At 44.9% G+C, this 21,890-nt stretch overlaps 1 protein-coding gene across 1 annotated transcript in view; it reads left to right on the top strand.

Moving 5' to 3' along the window:
• Positions 1 to 21,890, top strand: part of col27a1b (collagen, type XXVII, alpha 1b) — a 115,872-nt gene that overhangs the window by 19,253 nt on the left and 74,729 nt on the right. Inside the window, exons 4-7 of the mRNA XM_061215850.1 lie at positions 4,974 to 5,027; positions 13,573 to 13,626; positions 17,356 to 17,409; positions 17,951 to 18,004. Of these exons, the coding sequence (XP_061071834.1) occupies positions 4,974 to 5,027; positions 13,573 to 13,626; positions 17,356 to 17,409; positions 17,951 to 18,004 (216 nt within the window). The remainder of the gene's footprint in view (positions 1 to 4,973; positions 5,028 to 13,572; positions 13,627 to 17,355; positions 17,410 to 17,950; positions 18,005 to 21,890) is intronic.

The raw sequence follows: 21,890 nt of genomic DNA, 5'->3' as shown, positions 1-21,890 counted from the left end.
GTTCAGTAATGAGGTAGCAGTGGAGACTGTTTTTAGTATCGAGGAGGCAGAGACCGCCTCATTGGCGCGCATTGCCTCTAAAGCTTTTGCTGTTACACGTGTTTCTCACCGACCGAAGGTCAGAATTCGAACGCTGCTCAGTCAAGCTATTTAACGGTGGTTTACTTCACCTGGGAGGAGTGTCTGAACATTCTGCTTGAACATTGTCCCGCTCCGTTTGGCTTCCTGTGTTTGCAGCCATGCACAACACCAGAAACAAACAGATGTCGTTCAGTCCTGTGGCCCAGGCAAGCATATTTTATGTAAATAAACACACTGGAACCCCCTGCTCCCGCAAGCCCCGTGCTCCCTCCCGGGGTTATCTGCTCCTGCCTCAATAGGAACCTTTCTTCCTGTGAGGGGGAAATGTGCCACGTAGCACCGTGGGGGGCCCGAAGAGAGGGCCGTGCAGGCTACGAGGCCTGTCGCCACTTTCCCTCATGACAGAGCTCGTATAAACACACACACACACACACACACACACACACACAGGCAGAGCACAGCAGAGGGACAGGGAACAGGAGAACGCAGGACACGACAAGGCGACAGCGCATGCCACTTTAAAATACTCGGTAAGCTTCTTTGAGAGTCTTCCCTTAAAAAATGTATTGGTTGATTTTCTTGTTGGAGTGTTTTCAAAGACGTCTGGCCCGTTTGTCTCTTTCAGAAAGAGGGACGGTAATTTATTGTTCTGAGAAGCCAAATAAAAATGTACTTAAAGGGGTCTGGGGCTTGACTTCTGTGTCGTGCAGCACAATGGTCTATTGTGGGAACACTTCAGATGAACAGACCCCTACTCTGCCTATTCAGCTTAGGCCCCCAGTTTGAATCAACAGGGGGGACCAGGTCACCCCTAAGCCCTGTCCTTTAGCTTAACAGAAAATAAATACCCTGGTCTAAACATGCTTCTGGACATTACATATGTTTGAAACCGGCCATCTATCCCCCCCACTCTCACACACCATTTAAAAGTGAAAATATATTGTCTGTCTTGGCTTTGAACCATTTACCTCTTCACATTTCTGTATGGATGTCTAATGTATGCCCCTAGAAGTTGTGTCAATGTGTGAGAAATGGTGAGAGTCTTTAAAGGGATATTTCACATTTTTATGAACATTTTCTGGAGCCTACCCCATCGTATTTGTATAGCGTGAATGCTAGCAACGTCAGATGCCATCAGATGCTCTTGTTGGCCGTTGTCAGCATCTACATTCCTCCTGGTTGTTAGGCTCACAATTAATTCCCATTCACTTTTGGGACCTCTCCAAAATGAATACTTTAAAGCACAAACTAACTATAGAGAACAATAAATCTGTAAGTGTGAGTACCAAGGTCAAAAGTTATCTGTTTGTTTTGCTGTCAGATTTATTGTCAATGTTTAATTGCCTCATAAAAGAAAAACAAGATCCTGCAAAAGAGTTTTGTTAATTTATGTGATATATTGTTGTGCACTATCACGGATTCACATGGCCACATGCATTGAAATGAATACTGCTGTATTTCCACACAGTTGCTAATCTTATCATTCCTATTCATAGCTAACCTGAACCTGAAAATAGCTTATCAGCTAAATGGGACTGATTCATTTGATTACGAAGAAAATACTACATTAATCTAATATCCTCCATAGTTAGTTTGTGCTTTAAAACTAGGTCCCATCCAGTAAATGAATGGAAGTAAATTGTGAGCCTGACCATTGGGAAGAATGGCGATGCTGACCACGGTCAACAGGAGCATCTGATGTTGCTAGCATTCACGCTATGCAAATACAACCGGGTAGGCTCCACAAAATGGTTTGTTTTAAAAGGGTTAAATACCCTGTTAATGTGACGAGCACAGGCAGTTGGTACAAACATGGGCTTGGTGACAGTCACTAGGGCGCCTACTGTGCAGAACGGGCTGGCAGCTGGTCAAACCTGCTGAAATGGCAGTGAGGGGGTGAGGGAGGGGGGGTTGAGGTGTGGACACAAGTGGAAAAGGTACCACACATACTGAGCCCTATTTAAAGACGTCACGCACTCACCCGGAATGCCCCGGACATTACTGGAGAGATAAGCTGTTGCCTGTGTCTGACTCAGCACAGCACTGGATTGCAGTACAGGTGTGGGAAGATGTTGCCGGAACATGTGTCATCAGACAGTTGGCAGGAGACATTAATCACAGAGACAATTCACCAAATGAACCTTCCAGGAACAACATTGATACGGTCACTTATGTTTCCGTATTTATTTTACAGTAATCGCAGTATTAATGCTTATCATGTGGGTTTAATAAACTATAAATCCATAAATCATAAATGGCCAGTTAAGTTATTGCTGAAGAACAAAATTAATCAAAACATTGCTTGCTGGATATATTTATATCTGTGTCAGAACTATTTGTGGTTTTCAAGCTGTAGCAAAGTCTTTTTCTGTCATTGCAGACACAGCTGTGGAGTGTCTGAGGTGAGCTAGGGTTTTGCTATCTTAAGGACCGTGTTAGTTAATTTAATTTCTCTGTGAAAGCCCGGCAGTCACAACGGGCCAGTACAGAGAAGTGTTTGGCAAAGAGAATATTGTTCAAGTGGATATTGTCTAAAGGTTCCTTAGGCGATGGTGACCCCTTGTTGGATGTTCCATGTCTGTGTCTTGTTAATGTGCATAATGCACATCGGTGGATGTTCCATGTCTGTCTTGTTAATGTGCATAATGCACATCGGTGGATGTTCCATGTCTGTCTTGTTAATGTGCATAATGCACATCGGTGGATGTTCCATGTCTGTGTCTTGTTAATGTGCATAATGCACATCGGTGGATGTTCCATGTCTGTGTCTTGTTAATGTGCTTAATACTGCTTAATAATGTAATTAATACTTGTTAATGCACATCGGTGTTTCCGTGACTGCTCCATCGATCGATGAGCTTCATGGGCCAAACGACTATCTGCCAGTAGGTGCCAAGGCCCCCGTAAAGAGCAACTAGCGAACTCATCACCACAATACTCTGGAACAAATACTAAGTGTGTGAGAAGAATTTTAAACAGTCTTTATACAGAGGCCAGAGTCTGTTTCCCCTCATTCTCTTGTCCAACAACCAAATGACACCCAGCTATGTTCCCCAGCTCTGCTTCTCATCAGGGATGACGCTCAAAGTGGAAAATTGATATATTATTGTCATTTTGGTGCGAATACAGTATCGGATGTGGTGAGATTCTGCTCCCTAACTAGCTGATGAAGACATGTCTGGACAGCCAGGCATTAGTGGTACGGCTTCAGTCCTATAGAGGGAGACAGCTGGTTCACATTCTTCGCTGTGAGCTCCCTCCTCCTCCTCTTCCTCTCTCTCCATAGAGGTGCTGCTCTCCTCCTTTCCCAGTGAATCGCGGATGGGGGATTGGGGGGGGGGGGGCTATTGCGTGGGCAGTGTCCCATGAAGATGTGCAGCTGTTGGTTTGTGTGAGTGTGTGTATATTATATGTGTGTGTGTGTGTGTGTGTGTGTGTGTGCCTGCAGAGGGCCGGTCTGCATGTGCAACTCAAAAAAGGGTGCGGCTATCTCTCCTGTGCCCTTAAATTCCATGGCATAACGTCAGACCACAGCCTGTGGTAGAAAGAGAGAGAGGGAGGGAGAAAGAGAAGGAGAGAGAGAGGGAGAGAAAGGGAGAGGGAGAGAAGGAGAGAGGGAGGGGGGGAAAGAGAGAGAGAGAGAGAGAGGGAGAGAGAGATAGAACACTACTCCTGTTTGTACAGTGGTTCCAATATGTGGATGCCAGGGGCCCTCTTCTTATCTAGCCAGGACCAGTTTGAGGATACTGCACGCACATCACACTGCCAGCATCAACTGGAATATCACACTGCCAGCATCAACTGCACCACACATCACACTGCCAGCATCAACTGGAATATCACACTGCCAGCATCAACTGGAATATCACACTGCCAGCATCAACTGGAATATCACACTGCCAGCTTCAACTGGAATATCACACTGCCTGCATCAACTGCACCACACATCACACTGCCAGCATCAACTGGAATATCACACTTCCAGCATCAACTGGAATATCACACTTCCAGCATCAACTGGAATAGCACACTGCCAGCATCAACTGCACCACACATCACACTGCCAGCATCAACTGGAATATCACACTGCCAGCATCTACTGGAATATCACACTGACATGAATTGTGCAGTATTTGTGTACGATAGTTCAAGGTAAAAAATAATAATAATAATTTTGTTATAAGCAGGAAGCAATGACAGACACAGATATGTGAACACTTCTACAGTCACCTTAAGACCAGTGTGGATGTGATGTTGTATCCTCACTGTCAGTCAGGTGAGCTGTTGCACAACGCGGGAAGAACACACATGTAAGAATATTTATGTGCTTTAAAGACAAATAAGTCTCTCCTCACTGCCTTAAAGGTGGACTACCTCAGGTGCTGTAAAGGATAGCTCTATTTGAAAATGGAAAAACCCACAGAACTTTATGTAAACATATTGCTGCTCTGTTATGAAAGAAGAAAACAATCCTTATGGAATGAAAAACAAAGCATCCAGGTTTACATGAACGGTTCAGCCAGCCTGAACTCAATAAGGTGGTCCTGAATGATGTGGGTGATAAACGTGTATGTGATGTAATGGGTGGCCGGCCTGGTAGCGCAGTGTTGACCCAAAGGAGGAGGTAAAGTGGAGGGGGAAGGAGGATTGTAATGGAGAGAGGTGGGTGACAAAACAAACATCCTCGTGAAGCATTGATATGGAATGAGCTGGAACTGTTGATCCAAACGAGGACCCCCAGCGACTCGCCCGTCCGTGTTTGGGTTTTGCGCGGTGACCGTGGGATTGTACGGTGTGCAGCGTGGTTCAGAAAGAGCTGCATCGTCAGTCTGCCGGTGAGCGGTCAGTGTTTTTACTCACAGCGGTGCTCTGCGTCTCTCTCTTTTCTTCAGGGCCCTCCCGGACCACCAGGGAAGCCGGGACTGCCAGGGAAGAGGGGTCCTCGGGTGAGTCTGTCTCACATTGTGCCTGACGGGTTTTCCTTCATCACGCCCTGTATGCTTTCTGTCCACCTCATTTATCCGCCGTCCTGTCCCTGACGTCCCCCCAGCCCTGAACAGACACGGCCCTTTTAAGAGCGCTACGTAAAGACAACGGCATTAGCGCCACTGTGATAGGACGTGCTCGAGGCGCGCAGAACGGGATTCTGGGATTGCCAGGCATTAGCCTCCCTGTGTTTGTTTTCTTTCCGTGCTGCTGGAAACCCAGTTCGGCTGGTGGCTGACGAGGTACACACAGAAAGCTGCGGAGCGAACAAACACACGATAATAACGCTCTGGGGAGCCCGAAGAAAAGTCTCTCAGCATATTAAACTGCCATTCCTGGGGGAAATATCCACATGTTCAGTCTTAAATCGCCTCATTACACCAATAGCACCCCATTACACATTACACCAAACAAAAAAACATTATAAACACAACAGTTGACTCATGGACCTTTTTATCCTATTTCTACTCACTATGATTAGGATTTAGTTTGATGTTGCTACAACAGGCTTTGTTGTTCTTTGGTTTGTCACCAGATGATGGACGAGCGTGGTAAATTCCTGTTTGGTTAATTCATGATGTTATGCACAAATGCTGAATCTTTTCGTTATTGCTGCTGACCTGCGGGGGTTTCAGGTGTTACAATGTGGCAGATAATGAATAATACAGCGCACATATCCAGAGGGAGCATACCCCACACCTGTATCAGTTGCTGAGAGGGGATTAAAGAGATCTCTCCTCCAGTACTGTGAGGAGAGATCGAGTCTGGATTGAGTTAATTCCATTTCCGTATATCTCAAGGGAAGACAACCGCTAGCAATCTTCAAAGCACATTGTGCTCTGTGCTTGAAAGGTGCTATGTAAATAAAGTTATTATTACTACTAGTAGTAGTAGCAGAATACAGAGAATACAGGCGAGAGATTTAAAAGGAATCTTCATTGCTTTCTTTCTTTTAACCCCGTCAGTGTGCGTATGTGTGTGTGTGTGTGGCAGAAAGGGGGGTGGGCGGGGGTCGGGGGGGAGCAACAGCCCTGTCTGGGAGCCCCAGAGAGGTGGGCTGAGGGAAACCAATCTCTTTAACTGAAGAAAGGGGTCTTTGTGTGAGTCTAATCAAAGGCATTTAAAACCTGAAGTGAGCTCACAAGCTCCCTAAATCCATATATAGACGACTGTAGCGCACGTCAGTATAATTCAGACGGATCCTGGATATTACAAACTGTCACCGGCAATTTCTCTTCCCTGTGGCTGAGGACCTGAGGGTTTGGCCCCCAGTCTGTGTCTCTCTCTCTCTCTCTCTCCGGGTTGTGTGGCTCCGTCGTCGAGCAGACAGCCCATTAACGCTTCCCCGCCGCAGAGACCACCTCTGTCAGAAGGAGAAGGCGCACACGTGTAAAGGAACCTATGCGCTGTGGAAGGGCGCAACGCTGACGATCAAAACAAGACAGTGTGGGGGGGAGGGCAACTAGTTGACACTGACATGATTTAGGGTCAGCGAAACACATTTCGGATCTCTGGTGGGTGTACAAAAGGCCTGAACCGACACAGAAACGTCCATGGGGATCACACAAAGCGTATCCCTCACAACAGACCCGACACCCACAGCTATGTTTGCTGCGTGCCGAACAGATGCCTGTACAAAAGGGAAGTAAATAAAAAGCAGCAGTTCCGTCTCTGGACTTCAATAGCACAATACATGAAGCCACCCTATAACTTGTCCTGTCAACAATACAACACGTGAAACCTTTTTTTTATCGCCAGAGGTATATATGTCAGAGCCAGTTGGAACAAAGTGTTCTGTTAGTATAGTCTCCGTTTTATGGATGTGTTTTATTAGATGGAGCAAAAGCGAGCAGCTTTTAACGTTTTTGCTGTGGGACCGTGGAATGGGATTCAGATCAAGTGCGCTATCAAATGTCCCATAACTGCAGTGTGACTGTGGAGAGTCTGCAGCTTTCATGCGTCTGGCCCGAGTGGAGCTCAGTTCACACAGGGGTCTTGGCCTCCTTTTCTGGTCCAACCACAAACCAAGATTTATTTTTACACTCAATGAAATGTTGTCACAATCTTCTAGAATGAAATGTTAATTGTTGTGCACAAGGTACAATTTATTATATATATATATACATATAATAAATATTCTTATGTTTTCTTCTATTCATATAATTTTTATATTTTTTATATTTTATTTATTTTAATATAAGTATATTCATAAGTGAACAGAATAAAGCAGTGGTTTATCTCGGGGGCTTGGTGTGGTGTGTGTATTACTGATTTTAAAGCTATATTATTATATGTAACAGTCTAGACAGCTTAGACATACGAGAGCAGAAGTGGGCACACATGCAGCAGTTGGCACGCCATTGATGAAATAATGGAGTTGCATTATCCCTGCTTTTCTGCAGTGATCTAGCACCAGCGTGAGCACATACAACAGGCCCGGTGTGTTTGCCTTTCTGTTCTTTAGCACACTGACACTGAGCAGGCTCTGAGTGCAGTTTTATAAGGCATGGGGACGTGTGGGATAATGACAAAGCAGGGGTTTCTGACACCCGTGAGATTTTCACACAACCGCAGCCAGTCGAACCCCGCTCTCGACATTCATTCATGTGGCTGGCGTGACCTTTGACCCCCCCATAAGCCGCCGCACGTGGGTGCGAGATGCAGCTTAGCAACCGTCGTCAACGCACGGAGAGGACACAAGGCGCTCGCCCGGCCGTCCCCTTCGCGCTCGCCCCGGCCGAGGAGCCGGCGCGGGGCGTCAGAGTGGGCGAACCCCCACACGCCCCGCTCACTCCTCCTGACGAGGAGGTGTCAGGTCAGCGCGGGGGCCAGCGTGGTCGTCCGCCCCGGCACTAAATCCAGCAGCCTTCAGCCGGAGAAATGGGCCAGGCTGCAGTCTGAAAGGTCGGCGTCAGGAGCCCAGATCAAAGGGGGCTTTGTGTCTGCTGGAGACCCCTCCGTTCAGTATTTCACTGGGAGTGCTGGAAGAATTCGAGCGCTCGTGGAATCAGAGCTATTGATCTGCCTTGGCCACGATAAAAAGGTTCCTAAAGTTGATATATGTGTCTGATATTAGACATATGGCGGACATTGTCTTGCCTTTGTAAATCTCTTTGCGTACATTCAATCATTTCAAATTTCATATGCTGTAGGCCTACAAGGGCATAAAAAGATTATGATTTTTTTAATATATGGAATATTTTTGTCAGTCTTATTGGACGTCTTAAGATGCACATATGTTACTTATCCATTCGATCTGTCAGCTCTGAACAGTTTTCAGCCTTTAGTAATGGAATTGTTGCAGTCATACTTTCGTGTGGGCACTATATTAATCACTTGAGTTGTGAAAGCCATCTCCAATGGAAAATAACTTGGAGGGTATAAAAGTTGTGAACACTACTGTGTCCATGTCTGGATTCTGTCGTTCTATTTGGAGTAGAGAGTAACAATGGTGAGTGGTCATAAATCTCGCCTGGTCCTGAGGTAACCACCAGGGCTCTTCTCTTTCTTAGACTTTGGCTGGACCTTCATGCAGTTGGAATATCAGAGGGTTTTGTAGGCTCTTTTTAAGGTCCTCTTGGACAGAAACGTGGCAGGCTTTTTCGCAGACAGCCTGTTTATGGCAAGCAGATCATTAGAGAAGTCTTAAATATGAACTCGGGCGGATGTTGTGTTCTGGGATTGTGAGTTTTGGTGATGGTAATGACTGTGGTAATGGGCATGCATGCGTCCTGCCTTGGGGCCAGGCCTTTGTTTCTCTTACGCTGGTCTGTAATTAACTGGGTGGAGGGACTCTTAGACTGGGGTGGGACTCGTCGCCTATGACAAGTGTGTAGGAGTACCCGGAGGCAGAGAGCGTAGGTACGGGTAAAAATGGGTATACGTGCAATGGTCCATTTGATGCAATTTTGAGAATATCCATTAAATTAAATTAAATTGAATAACCTTGTAATAATGCTAGGCGTGTTTTAAGACTGTTCCAATATGGCCACCCAGCTTGTTTATATTTGACAGTTTTAGTGGTACGCACGGTGTAGTAACACTACTGTACATCTGAACAGCCTATGAGTAGGAAGATGATAAACCGCAAACCATGAGAGTAAAATAAAAGACTTCATGTAAACAGAACCATGAAAACATACTGTACAGTGTGTACAGAATAAGTGGGTCCTGTGGGTAAATCAGTATATTTGCGTGCAGGGTCTGTGGGCTGAATGCACAGGATTTCATACGAAGCTATAAATGGTAATGAGATTTTCAGAACCTTCCTGATGTTGACTCTGCGATTTAATCTATTGAACAGAATGAGTCTGTGCCACAAATACTACTGAATTTATGTGTATGTACAGACGGGCGATGACAGCATGGATCTTGTCCAGAAATAAACACGTTTTAAAGAATCATTTAAGTATATTTTTCCAAGAGAAAGCCTTGGTTTTGTGCTCTTAAAGGGTCCTTGAATAATATCCATAGATGTTTCTGTGCAACCCATTTGTATGAATAGCATCCGAGAATCAATTTTAAGCAATTTTATGCTCACAGGAGGATTTTTAATATAGCCGGGCATGATGAAATGAATAGAAAGCTGCATTTTTGGAAAGGAAATGCGTCTGTAATTTATTGGCACATTTAATATTTAACATAATACCAGTGAATAAAACCTAGCTTGTTTTAATACAGCCTTTAATGAAAGACAGTAGATGTATTATACAGTTTAATACATATGATACTGCATAGTGAAAATAATTTATTTAAAAAATGCTCAGAACAGTTTGAATTAAGACCAGTAAAACTAATATAAATACTTTGTAAAATGCCTTTTTACTGCATGTTATATAACATAGCACTTGTACACTTGAAATGTACATATGTAATCTAAATGTGTCTGCAGGTTTCGGAGCTCAGAAAGCAGCTTATGTTCTTTACCTGGTTTTCAGGAGAAAAGTCTCTTGAAACGTTTAGTCCATTGGAACACCTGAAGCCCTCTGAATAAATGAGGTGACAGGATTTGGGCTGTACTCTGTCTGAAGACAGGCAGGATGACCACGTTTTGGGCTATTTCAGTGCAGAGACTGAGACTGGTGTAGCAGGAGGTCGAGCTGGTAGAGCAGGTGCCACAGATCTAGACACCTATACCTTTAAGACTGAAGCAACCAATTATTCTTGTATAATAGGAATTAATTGCCTACATAGGTATCAAATCAAACCATATATGGATCTCATCCACTGGGGAATCATCTAGCCAATTCATTGTCATTCGATTACATGTCTAATGTTTGATTGAACATTAGCAATGTGTTTTGAATATAAAAATTTAAAAAATCTGAAGTTCCCATCTGATCTCCTAGGCTATGCTTTTAAATCCATAAAAACATCTGTAATCCTTATAGAAGCGCATAGAATAACACAACAGGATATTATATTTTGGTGAAAAGGATTCTGTTCCTAAATACTTGGAACTGCAACATGTACAGGGTTTGAGAGCGATTACTGAAACGCAAGTCTGTGCACACTAGCAGCGATAGATCATCAGATGCTGGTTACTTTGGGGGGAGGCATTTTGCACTTATTTCTAATTTTGAAATAGCATGCAGGGAAAATTATAATCCTGTTTAGGATCCTCCCTGCCCTGTAATTAGGTGTGGCTGTGAAGTCGTGCGCGCACACAGCACTCAAACCTTACTGCCGTCGTCTGGAGGAAGTTGTAATTTGCTAGAGCTATTGGCTCATTCAAGCCGTCTGTAAACATAATCCAGAAGGTTGAGTGACTGCAAGGGACACACCAGCTTTTATCAGTGACACCCAGGCTTTTGTTTAGTGGTGGTGGGGGGAGCGGGGGGGTCGCTGCGTGAAATGGCTTCATTAAAAGAAAGATGTGTTGTTTCCATGCTGAGGAGATGCAGAACATGGGATAATTATAAGCAGCAGCAGAAACTACAGTACATACAGTACTGCCATAATGTGTCTGGTTTTGGAGCCTGTGTGGGCAACTAGAATGGGCTGTAAGCACCCGTGGTTGCTGCCTTGGCGTGCTGTACAGAGACTGTGGTTAACCAGTTCCGCGTCTCCGCTTCCTCCAGCTCTTAGCCCTACCCTGGGCTAGGGGAAGTCCCACCCTGGCCTTAGCCCTGCCTAGCACCTGTGGGCCCCCACTGGAGAATGTGCTTCTTTAGGCATCAGACCGCATTGTTCATAGTTTATCTTCTTCTGTTGTTTAAAGCTGTCCTCGTTTTTATCCCCCAAGTCCTCCGCACGACCCCGCTGGACAGCGTGTGCTGTATCTGTCTAGATTAACAGGATCTCCTTTCTGCAGCGCTGGCCCAGAATCACAGTTTATTCTCATTAATTCCCAGGCATTTCCTCCCCCCGCTGACCTCCTGTGCACATCTGATAGATCTAATAGCCGCTCACTGGATGATTAAGGGAGCGGGCTGAAGTCCGGGCTGGGTAAAGACTGTGTGAAGGGCGTTCCGTAAGGGTGCAAGTGACCTGCCATGAGTCACTGACCCAGGACAGTGACATGCACCGTGCCTACCCCCCGTTAAATTCGCAGATGACGCCGTAAAGTCAGGCACAAGCCTTTCCTCAATAATCCGGGTGCCCTTTCACCTGAGACTGTACGGGGGGGGCCCGGCCGCAGCGAGACAGACTCAGGGCAGGAAGACCGAGGTCACGGCCCGGCCAGGATCCAGAGAGGGACTACAGGTGACGGCGGTCTCCGTGGGTCACCAGTTTAAAGCGTACCAAATGGTGTCTTGAGCGTGTAAGAGTAACAGCGCTCGACAGTCCAGAGCCCCAGAAAGGTAGATCACATGACTCACCCAGACACTCTCTGTGAAGCTTCCCCCCCAAATATTCGGGCAACGTAATTGTTTTGACACATTTTATTCATTGCCGATGTTTGTAGCCATTTCGGATAATGCGCTGGTATGGAATTGAATAGGCTTACTGCCATATCTTTTTTCTTCTTCTTCCTGGCTAACTATTGCCATGTGTTTAATATCTAACCCATGCTAATGGAGTGAAATGCACAGAATGGTTGGACAAAGGGAAGGAAATCTGTAGATGAGCTTCTGGTAACTGTTCCCATGTGTTCAATATCAAGAGGATTGATGCCTGCAAGTCCAATCAGGAAAGAACTGTGTTCACTGTAGGTTGTGGCATATGGAAGAGAGGAACAATGGATGCTGTGTCTTCTGTGGAACGTTCATGCCACGAACAACAGCACGTTGACATACTCCAGGGGGCACATCTATTTTCACTAGCATATGCTCACACTTGTGCATGTGATTAGATCCGAGCATGTACACATGTTGCTGTCCATGGCATGAACAATAGGCACATCTATTTTCCCGGTTTTTTTCTATTGCTTCGAAGTATTACGCCTACAGTACTTTCCCCCAGACATTCATAGCCTAATCTCCCATCTTCCTCAAAAGCAGAAAGCAGGTTAATTTATTTTTCAAGTCCTTATTCCTTCTGTAAAAAAGAAAAGAAATTCAGTGTCAGGGGGCTTGGTTCCCCATTCCCCATTTCCAGACAGAACACCCACATGCACAGCAACTGCACCACACTCTGAACCCTGTGGACCCCAACAAGGTACCCCTCTGCCTGGGGCTGCGGAGCTGGGCGAAAGAAGCCACTGTGTGGGCCTCACAGGGCTGCTGGGAAGGCAGGAGGCCGGAGAATGTGAGGGGAAGAGGAAAATCACATCCATATGCCATAACTCAAACAGAGGGCCAGTCTCCACACGGTACACAGAGCCAGACCGGCGTACGGACGGCAGGGTGTCGGAGCGGCGTGGGGTTTGACGCTCTCCAGATCCCCCTCACGAGTCGCAGCAGAACCGAGGGAGATGCACAGGGGCCCACCAGCTGGCCTGCTTCCCCTTTTCTTTTTGAAATTTGGTCCTGTTTTCAGAGAAAGAGGCTAAAGAAATGGCCAGTACTATCCAATGCAAATCCCCGTATAAAAATGTTTTAGTTCTGCAAGTATGGTTCTGGTTAAAAATAGGTTCTTGTTGGGTCGGAGCTGCCCGAAACCGTATTTTGTTGTTTATGCGTAAGGCTGGAGTCCTATGGTGGCTGTTGCGGAGTTTGCTGCTTCCTGCTAGAATTTTCCATACTGCTTTCAGAAACACAGCCAGGGGAAGTAATCTGAGTAAATCTGAGCCTTAGGACTTGTCTTTCTTTCCTGTCAAGAGCGGTCGTCTTTTCCTCTCGTACTGATGAAGATGTATAAGAATCATGTCTGCTCTCAAACACTGAAGCCTCAACAATGCCTCAGTACTCAGAACGTAGTGGAACAAAGTTCCCAACACTTAACCCGCTGTAGCTGTTCTCTGTTTTAACTACGGTCGCTGGTGACCGACCTGTAATCCCTCTTACCGAGGATTTCTTTGATTTGATTTTCAATATGTTGTAAGAGATTCTCTCACCAACATCATAACCTGTTTTCTGTACCTTAAACCATCAATAATCCATCGCTTCCTGTGTTGTGTTGCAGGGTGCTCCTGGTCCGCATGGAAATCCAGGCCGATCCGGTCCACCAGGGCCCAAGGTATGTACAGACACATTGTGCTTACTGCCTGTATTGCCTGTGGCAGTCAGTCCTGAGCTCTGGGAAGGTCGATTGACACAAAACGTCAAAGGCATCTCAAAACATCGTCACTGATACTAAAGATTTACTGTTATTGTTGACTGTCCAAATACTTATTATGCAGTCAAAGCTTTTGGAAGAAATGTACATGAGAATAGGAAGTTAGGATGATGATGATGTGTTATACCAAACTGATAATCAGGACATTGTTGAAATGCGGGGGCTGGAATGATAAGAAGTTGAAGAGATACAGTTTAATTGACTCAAATTAAGAAACTGAAATATAGACAGGACATCATTTGGACACATAGCACCTACCCGTGTCCTAGCTGTGTCAATATCAGCTTCAAACTGATTAAAAAACATTACCCATAAGCCCAGTTCTCAGGCTGATGAGCTGTGCTTTACAGTCTTCATTCAAACCAGGCCCTCCGTCTCTCTGCAGGCTATGAGTGGGCTCTCATTGGCTGACACAATATCATTCAGTCTATGACACAAATCCTTTAAAACAACTGTAAAAATGGAATCACTATTTCAGACATACAATACGCCCTGTTCAAGTGAACCTGAGCTTCAAGTGTTGTCAGGCATCGGTAACAATAACACATATTGGCAGGCATGATAGCCTATAGAAATGGTGCACTGGGTAATCTTCACTGTCAGCATACTTCTGTCATTCCTATTTTCTGGAGAGGCTGCAGTGGAGCAGTAAACAACCCAGCGCGTATCATCCTGGCGTTTCACACCCCAATAAACCCCTTTCAAAACAGAACTCTTAGATAAGTACTAAGACAGACTCTATGAAACCCATATCGAACAACTGACCAGCTCTCTTCGTTCCTGGTGTTCTCCTATTCACCCTGGATTGTGCAGAACTTAATTTCAGTCACGGCCAAGCCGAACGACGCTCAATCTTTCTCTTGTAATGCTTTGTGCAGATGCCTGAAGTGGCTGAGCAGAACTGGTACATATTCCAGCTGTGTCTTTAGATGGGAGAGACACCTGTTTTTGGACAGAATAATAAAACACACTGAATACATAAATGTGATTTATTGCCATTCATAGGAAAGGGATCCGAAGTTGGAACACTATGATGAAGAAATAAAGATGCTTCTAACTGTGTGTGAGTGCGCGTGTGTGTACGTGCGTGCATGAGAGAGAGCGTGTGAGAGAGTGTGAGAGTGAGAGAGTGTGTGAGAGAGACAGTGAGAGAAAGAGGGAGATCGATACAGTTACTTGTTTGACCTTTTGTTGGGCTTTTTTTCCATTATAGCATAGTTTTCTACACAATTCATTCATTGTTGGCCTGTCCCATTGTCCTCCTCAGTCAGTAGGGCAAGCATTCGAATGATCACCATCCAAAATGTGTGCAGTCAGCTGGATTCAATCAGCAGGAGGGGTTACTATAATGCTTATTGCTGGGTTGTATCCAGATTTTGGTATTGAATAATAATAATAATGCCTTTATATTGTATAAGCCTTTATTTAATGCCTTTATTTTGTATATTATTTTGTATATGGCTATGCGCCCGAAACTAATTGCGCAATGTGGCTGAGGGTTACCGTGCCAACTCGGATCCCTGCCTCAGTATACAGTCTGCAACGCTGCCACAGTACAGACTTGATTAAGTAAACACTTTGAGTTCACCGCAATTAAATAAGAGACAAAATAATTAGAGGAATGATGCAACATGGGTCTCATCACAGCTGCATGTAATCCTGCGGTGCTCGCCTGCACTCAGCGTAGGCTGGAATTGTTTTCTCCTGGGTCCTCGCAAAAGCCTGATTGCATTTCCCTAGCCTTTTTCGTGTTTCTCATTCCCTCATTCGCCTTTAATACGCAGCATTTCAGAAGTTTCTCAGTGCCAGCTGAGGTCCCGGAGTCTTTCAGCCCTACGCACTATGAGGGCCCTCTCTCTTTGCAAGGCATGAAAGTACGATGCTGGCGTTAGATTAAAACCACGAGCGAGGAGGCCCACCTCCAGTTTAAAGCTTCCCTGTGAAGCCTTTTCTTCACACTTCATGTAAATGAACATCAGATAGGAAATAGAGAGAGGCCTTGTGTTTATAACTCAACGCCAGTGCAGACTGACTGTGCCAGAGCGAGATTTCTGTGGGCTCCGGACTCCAGCTGTAAAAATAGAATTGTGTCGGCCCATCCCCCCCCCCCCAGAGCACAGGAGAAGGTTAAGAGTTCCCGAAATTTCTCCTTCTTCTTTAAATAGTAAACTATTTAAATGTCCCTGTGTCTCTTAGGGTCCTGTGAGCATTCCTTAGCTTACAAACCGTGAGATTTCTCCTGAACCCCAGAAATGCTGATTGAGTGACAACAGTCTTCTCTACTGTTTAATTAACAATGTACAACATAAATGTCCAATAGGCACGCTACTTTATTTAAGAAAGAAAAAGAGGGGGGTGTCAAGGAATATATTTAATATTTTTAATATTTAATGAAAATATATTTTATTTACAGTGCACACATATTTTATCCATACAGACATGGGCAGATATTTAAACAAAAGCTTTTATATATTGATACAAAACAAATAGTTTGGACCTATGGAAGCTTTACTGTTAAAAATAATAATTAATTAATGATAATTAATCTACTTTACAACTGAGAAATAAGTCACCAACATTTCTAAGGAGCTCTTGGGAGCTTCAAATGGTCTTTATTTTTTTGGTGGATATTGTGCACAACAGAATTATATGACCAATAATTTACTTAAATAAATGTGTTGTATCCATCAATTTAGTTCAGCACCATTCATTTTAAGTTCAACTATTAAGGTTGAGTGTGGCTTTTAATGTTCCGTTTTGTGTAGGTGTTTATTGAAAGGGGTCTTTGAGGCAGGTGTCGAGAACTTCTCTGAGGCGTTCGGTTTTTGGCCCCATTCCTAATTCACGGCTTTCATCAGGCTTGAGTGAGGGAAAGTTGTAGACCGTGGGGGTGCTCGAAGAAATCCGCTCTCCAGGTTTCATTTCCTACGCTGCGCTTTGATGTGCCAACCCCCTTATTGTTTACTTCAACAGGAAAAGGCAGGATTTTTACTGCCAGGAATTGTAATTGCATTTGTATGACTTGAAGACTGCAAAGGCTTGTGAAGTTTTTTTGCTGGAGTCATTTAAGAATTACTGAAAAATAATTAGGGATAGGCATTTCCAAAGTGCATTGTATAGGTCTCATTCAGCTTGGAGTTGCACAGAAGGGACAATCAAGGACTGAATTCAAGGACAAGGACACCGTTCCACAGCCTGAAAAGGGAAAAGAATTTGCCAGGTGTTTCCAGATGTCATTTTAGGAGCTTACTGTAAGCCCAGTCATGGAGGATCGACAGGGCGGCCTGCTTCTTAGAGTAAACAACACGGCAGTTTGGTTTCTGAGCCACCTTCCTTTCTTTAGGCACAACTGTAAATAATTATATGGTAGATAAACAAACTTGCTGAGCACATAATACTGTGATATAAATGTTGTGTGATGTTGGCAGACACGGGGAGCTTGCACCTGTTGATTGGTGTTGGCTGCGTTTAGTTACAGGATAATGTCAGTAAACGTTCAAACTGAAGTATGTATGTGAGGAAGAGGAGCGTCTCTGAACTAAGTGAATCGGCTGCAGCAGCAGAAGACCAAAAATAAGTCTAATAATGACCTAATAAAGTGCTCACTGAGTGTATGTGTGTTTTTTTCAGGGACGAAAAGGAGACCCCGGGCTTTCACCTGGAGTAGCACCAAACGGAGAGAAAGTGAGTAACTCATTTCTGCTTTCCTTCTATTATCTTTGGATCACATGCAAACCTGAATTACTCACCTGTCCCATTCTGTCCTGTGCACCTCCAGTGAACCGAGTCAGAGAACTTCCAGCTCAATACTCAGTCAGACACTTCTAATTTACGGGTTTAATACACTCTGTGTGAGACAGAGAGAACTTGGACCACGTGCCTGACCACATGTCTCTATGGGTCTCACTCACACAAAATAATCTTAACAGCAGTACCTTCATTCGGTAATGAAGCACCACCTGAATACATATATCTTATATAAATGTAATATTTATGTTGAGGGTCACACCTAAGCTTCCAAATAACATATTGTAGACACAGTAAACAGAATGTAGTTGTGCCAATCGTACACCTGGACAATCTTTAAAGAAGACATTTTACACTAAAACCGTGTACCTTATACAATCTTCCTAATCTGAGTATATCAGTATGTATCAGCTGTCTGCATGATTAGTGTATCTAATAATGCCCATTTGTTTATTTATGTTTATTTCTGTCATTCCAGGGAGACAACGGGCTTATGGGTCCTCCTGGATTACTTGGGCAATCTGGTCGATTGGTAGGTGTTCATTAAAAACAGTGCTGTTTGTACATGAAACAAAAATATATAACTGTACATTTAAGACATTCACATAGGAGTAATTTTAATGTTAAAATGAATACATGGTACAAAAGGCCGGTAGCCCAAGCTGACCCCAGCTCCACTCTGCTACTTCACCTCTGCATACCTTCCCTCAGAATGTGGAACGTGTTAAAAAGTAAATTGTAGGCAAAGGTCAAACACACAGCATGGAAAGGTTTTCTCCTGTGGAATCCCTCTGGTCATCAAGAGGACAGGTTTTGGGGGAAAAGGGAGACCAGAAGCATCCTCCTCTCAGACTGCCCCTCCCCACAGTTGGAGAGGAGCCTCAGAGCGCTTAGACGCGGCTCCCCTACCTGACGTGGTGGTGTAGGCACTCGGACCGCAGGAATGGCTGGTCCGCGTTCCTCTCGAAAGATAATGACATCAGCCCTGGCTATTTCTCCCGAAAGAATGTGTGGAGGAGAAGCTTTCGGCTTGCTTGTTCACTTTTTCTGCTGTTACATAAGCGCGGCCGTCTGTCCCGCTGGGCGTGTTCAGGGGCCGTCTGAGCCCCGCTCGGGGGAGCGCAGCCTGATTGCTGCCCGCTTCGTTATTGATCGGCTCTCGGAGCTGTCACCCTGCCAGCGTTTTTGCTTTTCATTACATGGTTCCACTGGAGCAGCGCCCCGCCAAACTCCGCTGCACTCCAGTTCTCGTATATCTCTGTGAACTGGGTCAGGCGTTTTTGGGGGTTTTTTCTGAGCGGTGAGGTCCAGTCGCTGATGTCAGTTTGAACAGGAAACTGCCGGTTCTTCCAGCGATTGAGAAAGGTTCAGCTGGGCTCGCTCCGCTCCAAACCCGTTCATCTCAGAGCCAGAGCCACATCCTGAAAGGGGGCCATCCTGCCCTGACTCTGTATGTGTGTGAAGCTCTGCTGCTCAGACAGGAACGCTAAGGAGGATCTTTACTCAGGTGCAGAAATATTTTAGTACAAGAGCAGTGCCTTGAAAAGATTTAGCAAATGGAAGAGAAAAAATATGAAAAACTTTTACTTTCCTGTTCTTTTTTGTACAAAACATGTATTTGGAGTCAATTAAGAAATATTAATCCAGCACATAACTGAACTGTGTTTTGCATTATTGTATAAGTAAACATAATGTATACAGTATATGATAAGTGTGCTTGGATTAATGTCGTAGAACAATTCTGGCTTTACTTGGTTTTACAGTCACAGTGCTGAATTACTCCTAAAACACTGTAAAATATTACGCCAAAATTACCTGGCAGTTGCACTGCCCACATGTTTTTCATTAAGGGTGTGTGGATGAAAAAAACAGAGACAGATTAAAAGCAGGTGGAAAAATGCTCAGAGAAACTATTCCTGCTAAGCTACTTCTGGCACTTGACCATTGAGTTAGTCCATACATGTTCTGTGGCCAGAGGAGAGAATGAAAAGTGGATCATAGGTGTAAATCTCCTCTGCAAGTTCTCCAGCATTAATTGCTTTCATTGTCCTTTTTGGTGCATAAGGTTCAACCAAAGGATTGCTTTTGCATAGCAGTACATCTGCTATGCATGCATGTTCATGCCCAGTGTGAAAACAGATGGTTGCCCTGCTGAACTACTCAGAAAAGTCATTATGTAATGGGATCCAACATTGCCTGTCACGTTCGGCGTTGTGGTTCTCCGTTCACATCAGCGGAAGGCACTGGAATTCAACATTACTGTAACTGTGCTGCGGGATTCTTCTGACCAAAGGCTTTTGCCAGGGCTTTGGGTTTGTGGCATTGGGGGCTCCAAGCTATTACGGTTTTGGAAGACGAGGCAGAAACGGATACTTCAAAGGCTGCAGACGCATTTCCCCCCACTTAACCTGATGCTCGTAAAATAAATTCTCCCCGCCTGTTCGGGAGGTTGACGGCGGTTAAACGAGAGCAGCTTTCTTGTATCAATTTCTCATCTACTCATGCTTCCTGCAAGAAAAGGACAAACAGGGGTCACCCGCTATTGGTGAACTCCCTGCAGTTTGAGACGCACACCGCGTGCTCTAAAAATCGGTCAGTGGGGCAGACGCTCAGAGAGATCAGCCAAACAGGATCAGAACAATAGCAGCCCCCCTGCTGGCCGCTGACAGGTCCTACAGTCTGCTCGGTGTACTGCTGCATTGCCCTGTTAAATGAGAATAAGTTTACAATAATCTGGACGCCACCCACAGTTTGCACACTTTACATACCTTAGATACCCAGGTGTCCAAATTCAGAGGCCTGTGGCATAACATTGCAGTATTTACTGAGAGATAATGCCCAAGCGTTTCTGGTTCCTGCAGAAGATCTCTGCATCAGGAAGTCCCCCCCCCCCTTTTGTGTCGGTAGCCTCTTTGGCGAAACGGTAACCACGGCTGACCCCACAGGCCTCCACAGCGAGCGTTGACTTCCAGACAGCCCTGGCCCTGAGCTGCACAGTGCAAACCATGTCGTGAAATGAGGTCAGCCTCTAGTCATCAGCCCAAAAGGGAAAAATATGGACGAGACCGGGAGAAGTGTGGGAACAGCAGTCATGGCTGCTGGGTTTTATTGTGGAGAACATGACCGGGCCCTGGTCTTCTGCTCGACATGCCGGTGGTTTGTTTTCGTCCGGACCCCCTGTCGCCGGTCCGTTCGGCCAGTGCAAACGCCTTTTAAAATGAAAATGAGAAAAGAAAGACGGGGCAATATTTTCCACTTCTCCTGTCTTACGCTGGTTTGGTAGCTTTTGGCATGTTTGACTTGGATCCAGCAGTTGTTCCCTCGCCGATTCTGAGTGGGTCATCATTTTTAAGAGATGTTGTAAAACTGCTTTCCCCTGCAATCCAGCTAATACTTTTTTGCACTCTTCATCCCTCAGTTATGCTTAATCTTTTTCGTCAGCATCTCTTTTTGTTATTGGGCTAATACCTTAGCCCCTACTGCCAACTGTTCTCCGCTTTTTATTTTTCTGTCTTGCCACTGTCGCAGTTTGCATTTCCCAGACCTGTGGACATTGGCCTGAGCGTGGGTTGTGTGTTATGAGTGTGGAGGGGTTTGAAGGAAATAAGCCCTGGCTTTGGGGATCCGGGGCTATTCTACAGCGGTCAGCCGCAGGCTTGTTAGCCTCCTGAGCAGAAACATGGCCTTTCATTAAGAGAGAGAGCGGGGGCCTCTCTCACCTCATAGAAACACTCAAATCACCACAGAGTATGCTCAAGCTGTGCAGCTGCCTTCAGAAACAAAAGGCAGTGAGTGCGTGTGTCATCTCGCAATTAGGAGACATCACAGATAAGGAGCATTTTCCCAGCAGAACAGCAGCTCCTGTTCAGTGCTGAAGTATCCATTATTTATTCATTTGTTTATGTACACCTGGTTGCTTGAAGTTAATTGTAGCGCACTCCTGGTTTTTTTGTTTATTTAGAATGCTCAGAAAAGCAGAATCAGCATGTGTGAGGATACCAGAAATTATAGACGTGTGTCCGTGTGGGATATGTTTTTAAAATGGAAATATAAATCCTTGAAAGTGAATCGGACTACAGATTTTTTTTACTGGAATTGAGTGCCTGTAACCATAGAAGCTGATTTTAATGGCTGAAATAGAGTGTTTTCCTCTTCGAAAGATTCCAACAGAGGAACAGAACTGACCGTCGAACACTATTTCCATGTTCCAGTCTTTGGGGAGACAGTCATCCTGACTATTTGAGCCTTGATTTGGTATTTGCTCAAGAAACATGTTGACGCAATTGACGTAATTGGTGCAAAATCTGAGCTTGTTGAGTGTTCTCTTAATCTCTCTCACAGTGCATGTATTTGGAAAAAGGCACAATGCTCTGGACTGGAATGTGTAGCCAGCCACTCTTTTTCCATAGAGATGTGTA

This window comes from Conger conger, chromosome 12 (genome assembly GCF_963514075.1).
Source record: "Conger conger chromosome 12, fConCon1.1, whole genome shotgun sequence".
Taxonomy (NCBI): domain Eukaryota; kingdom Metazoa; phylum Chordata; class Actinopteri; order Anguilliformes; family Congridae; genus Conger; species Conger conger.
The sequence above is the reverse complement of the archived record's forward strand: the minus strand, read 5'-3'. Positions and strand labels throughout refer to the sequence as shown.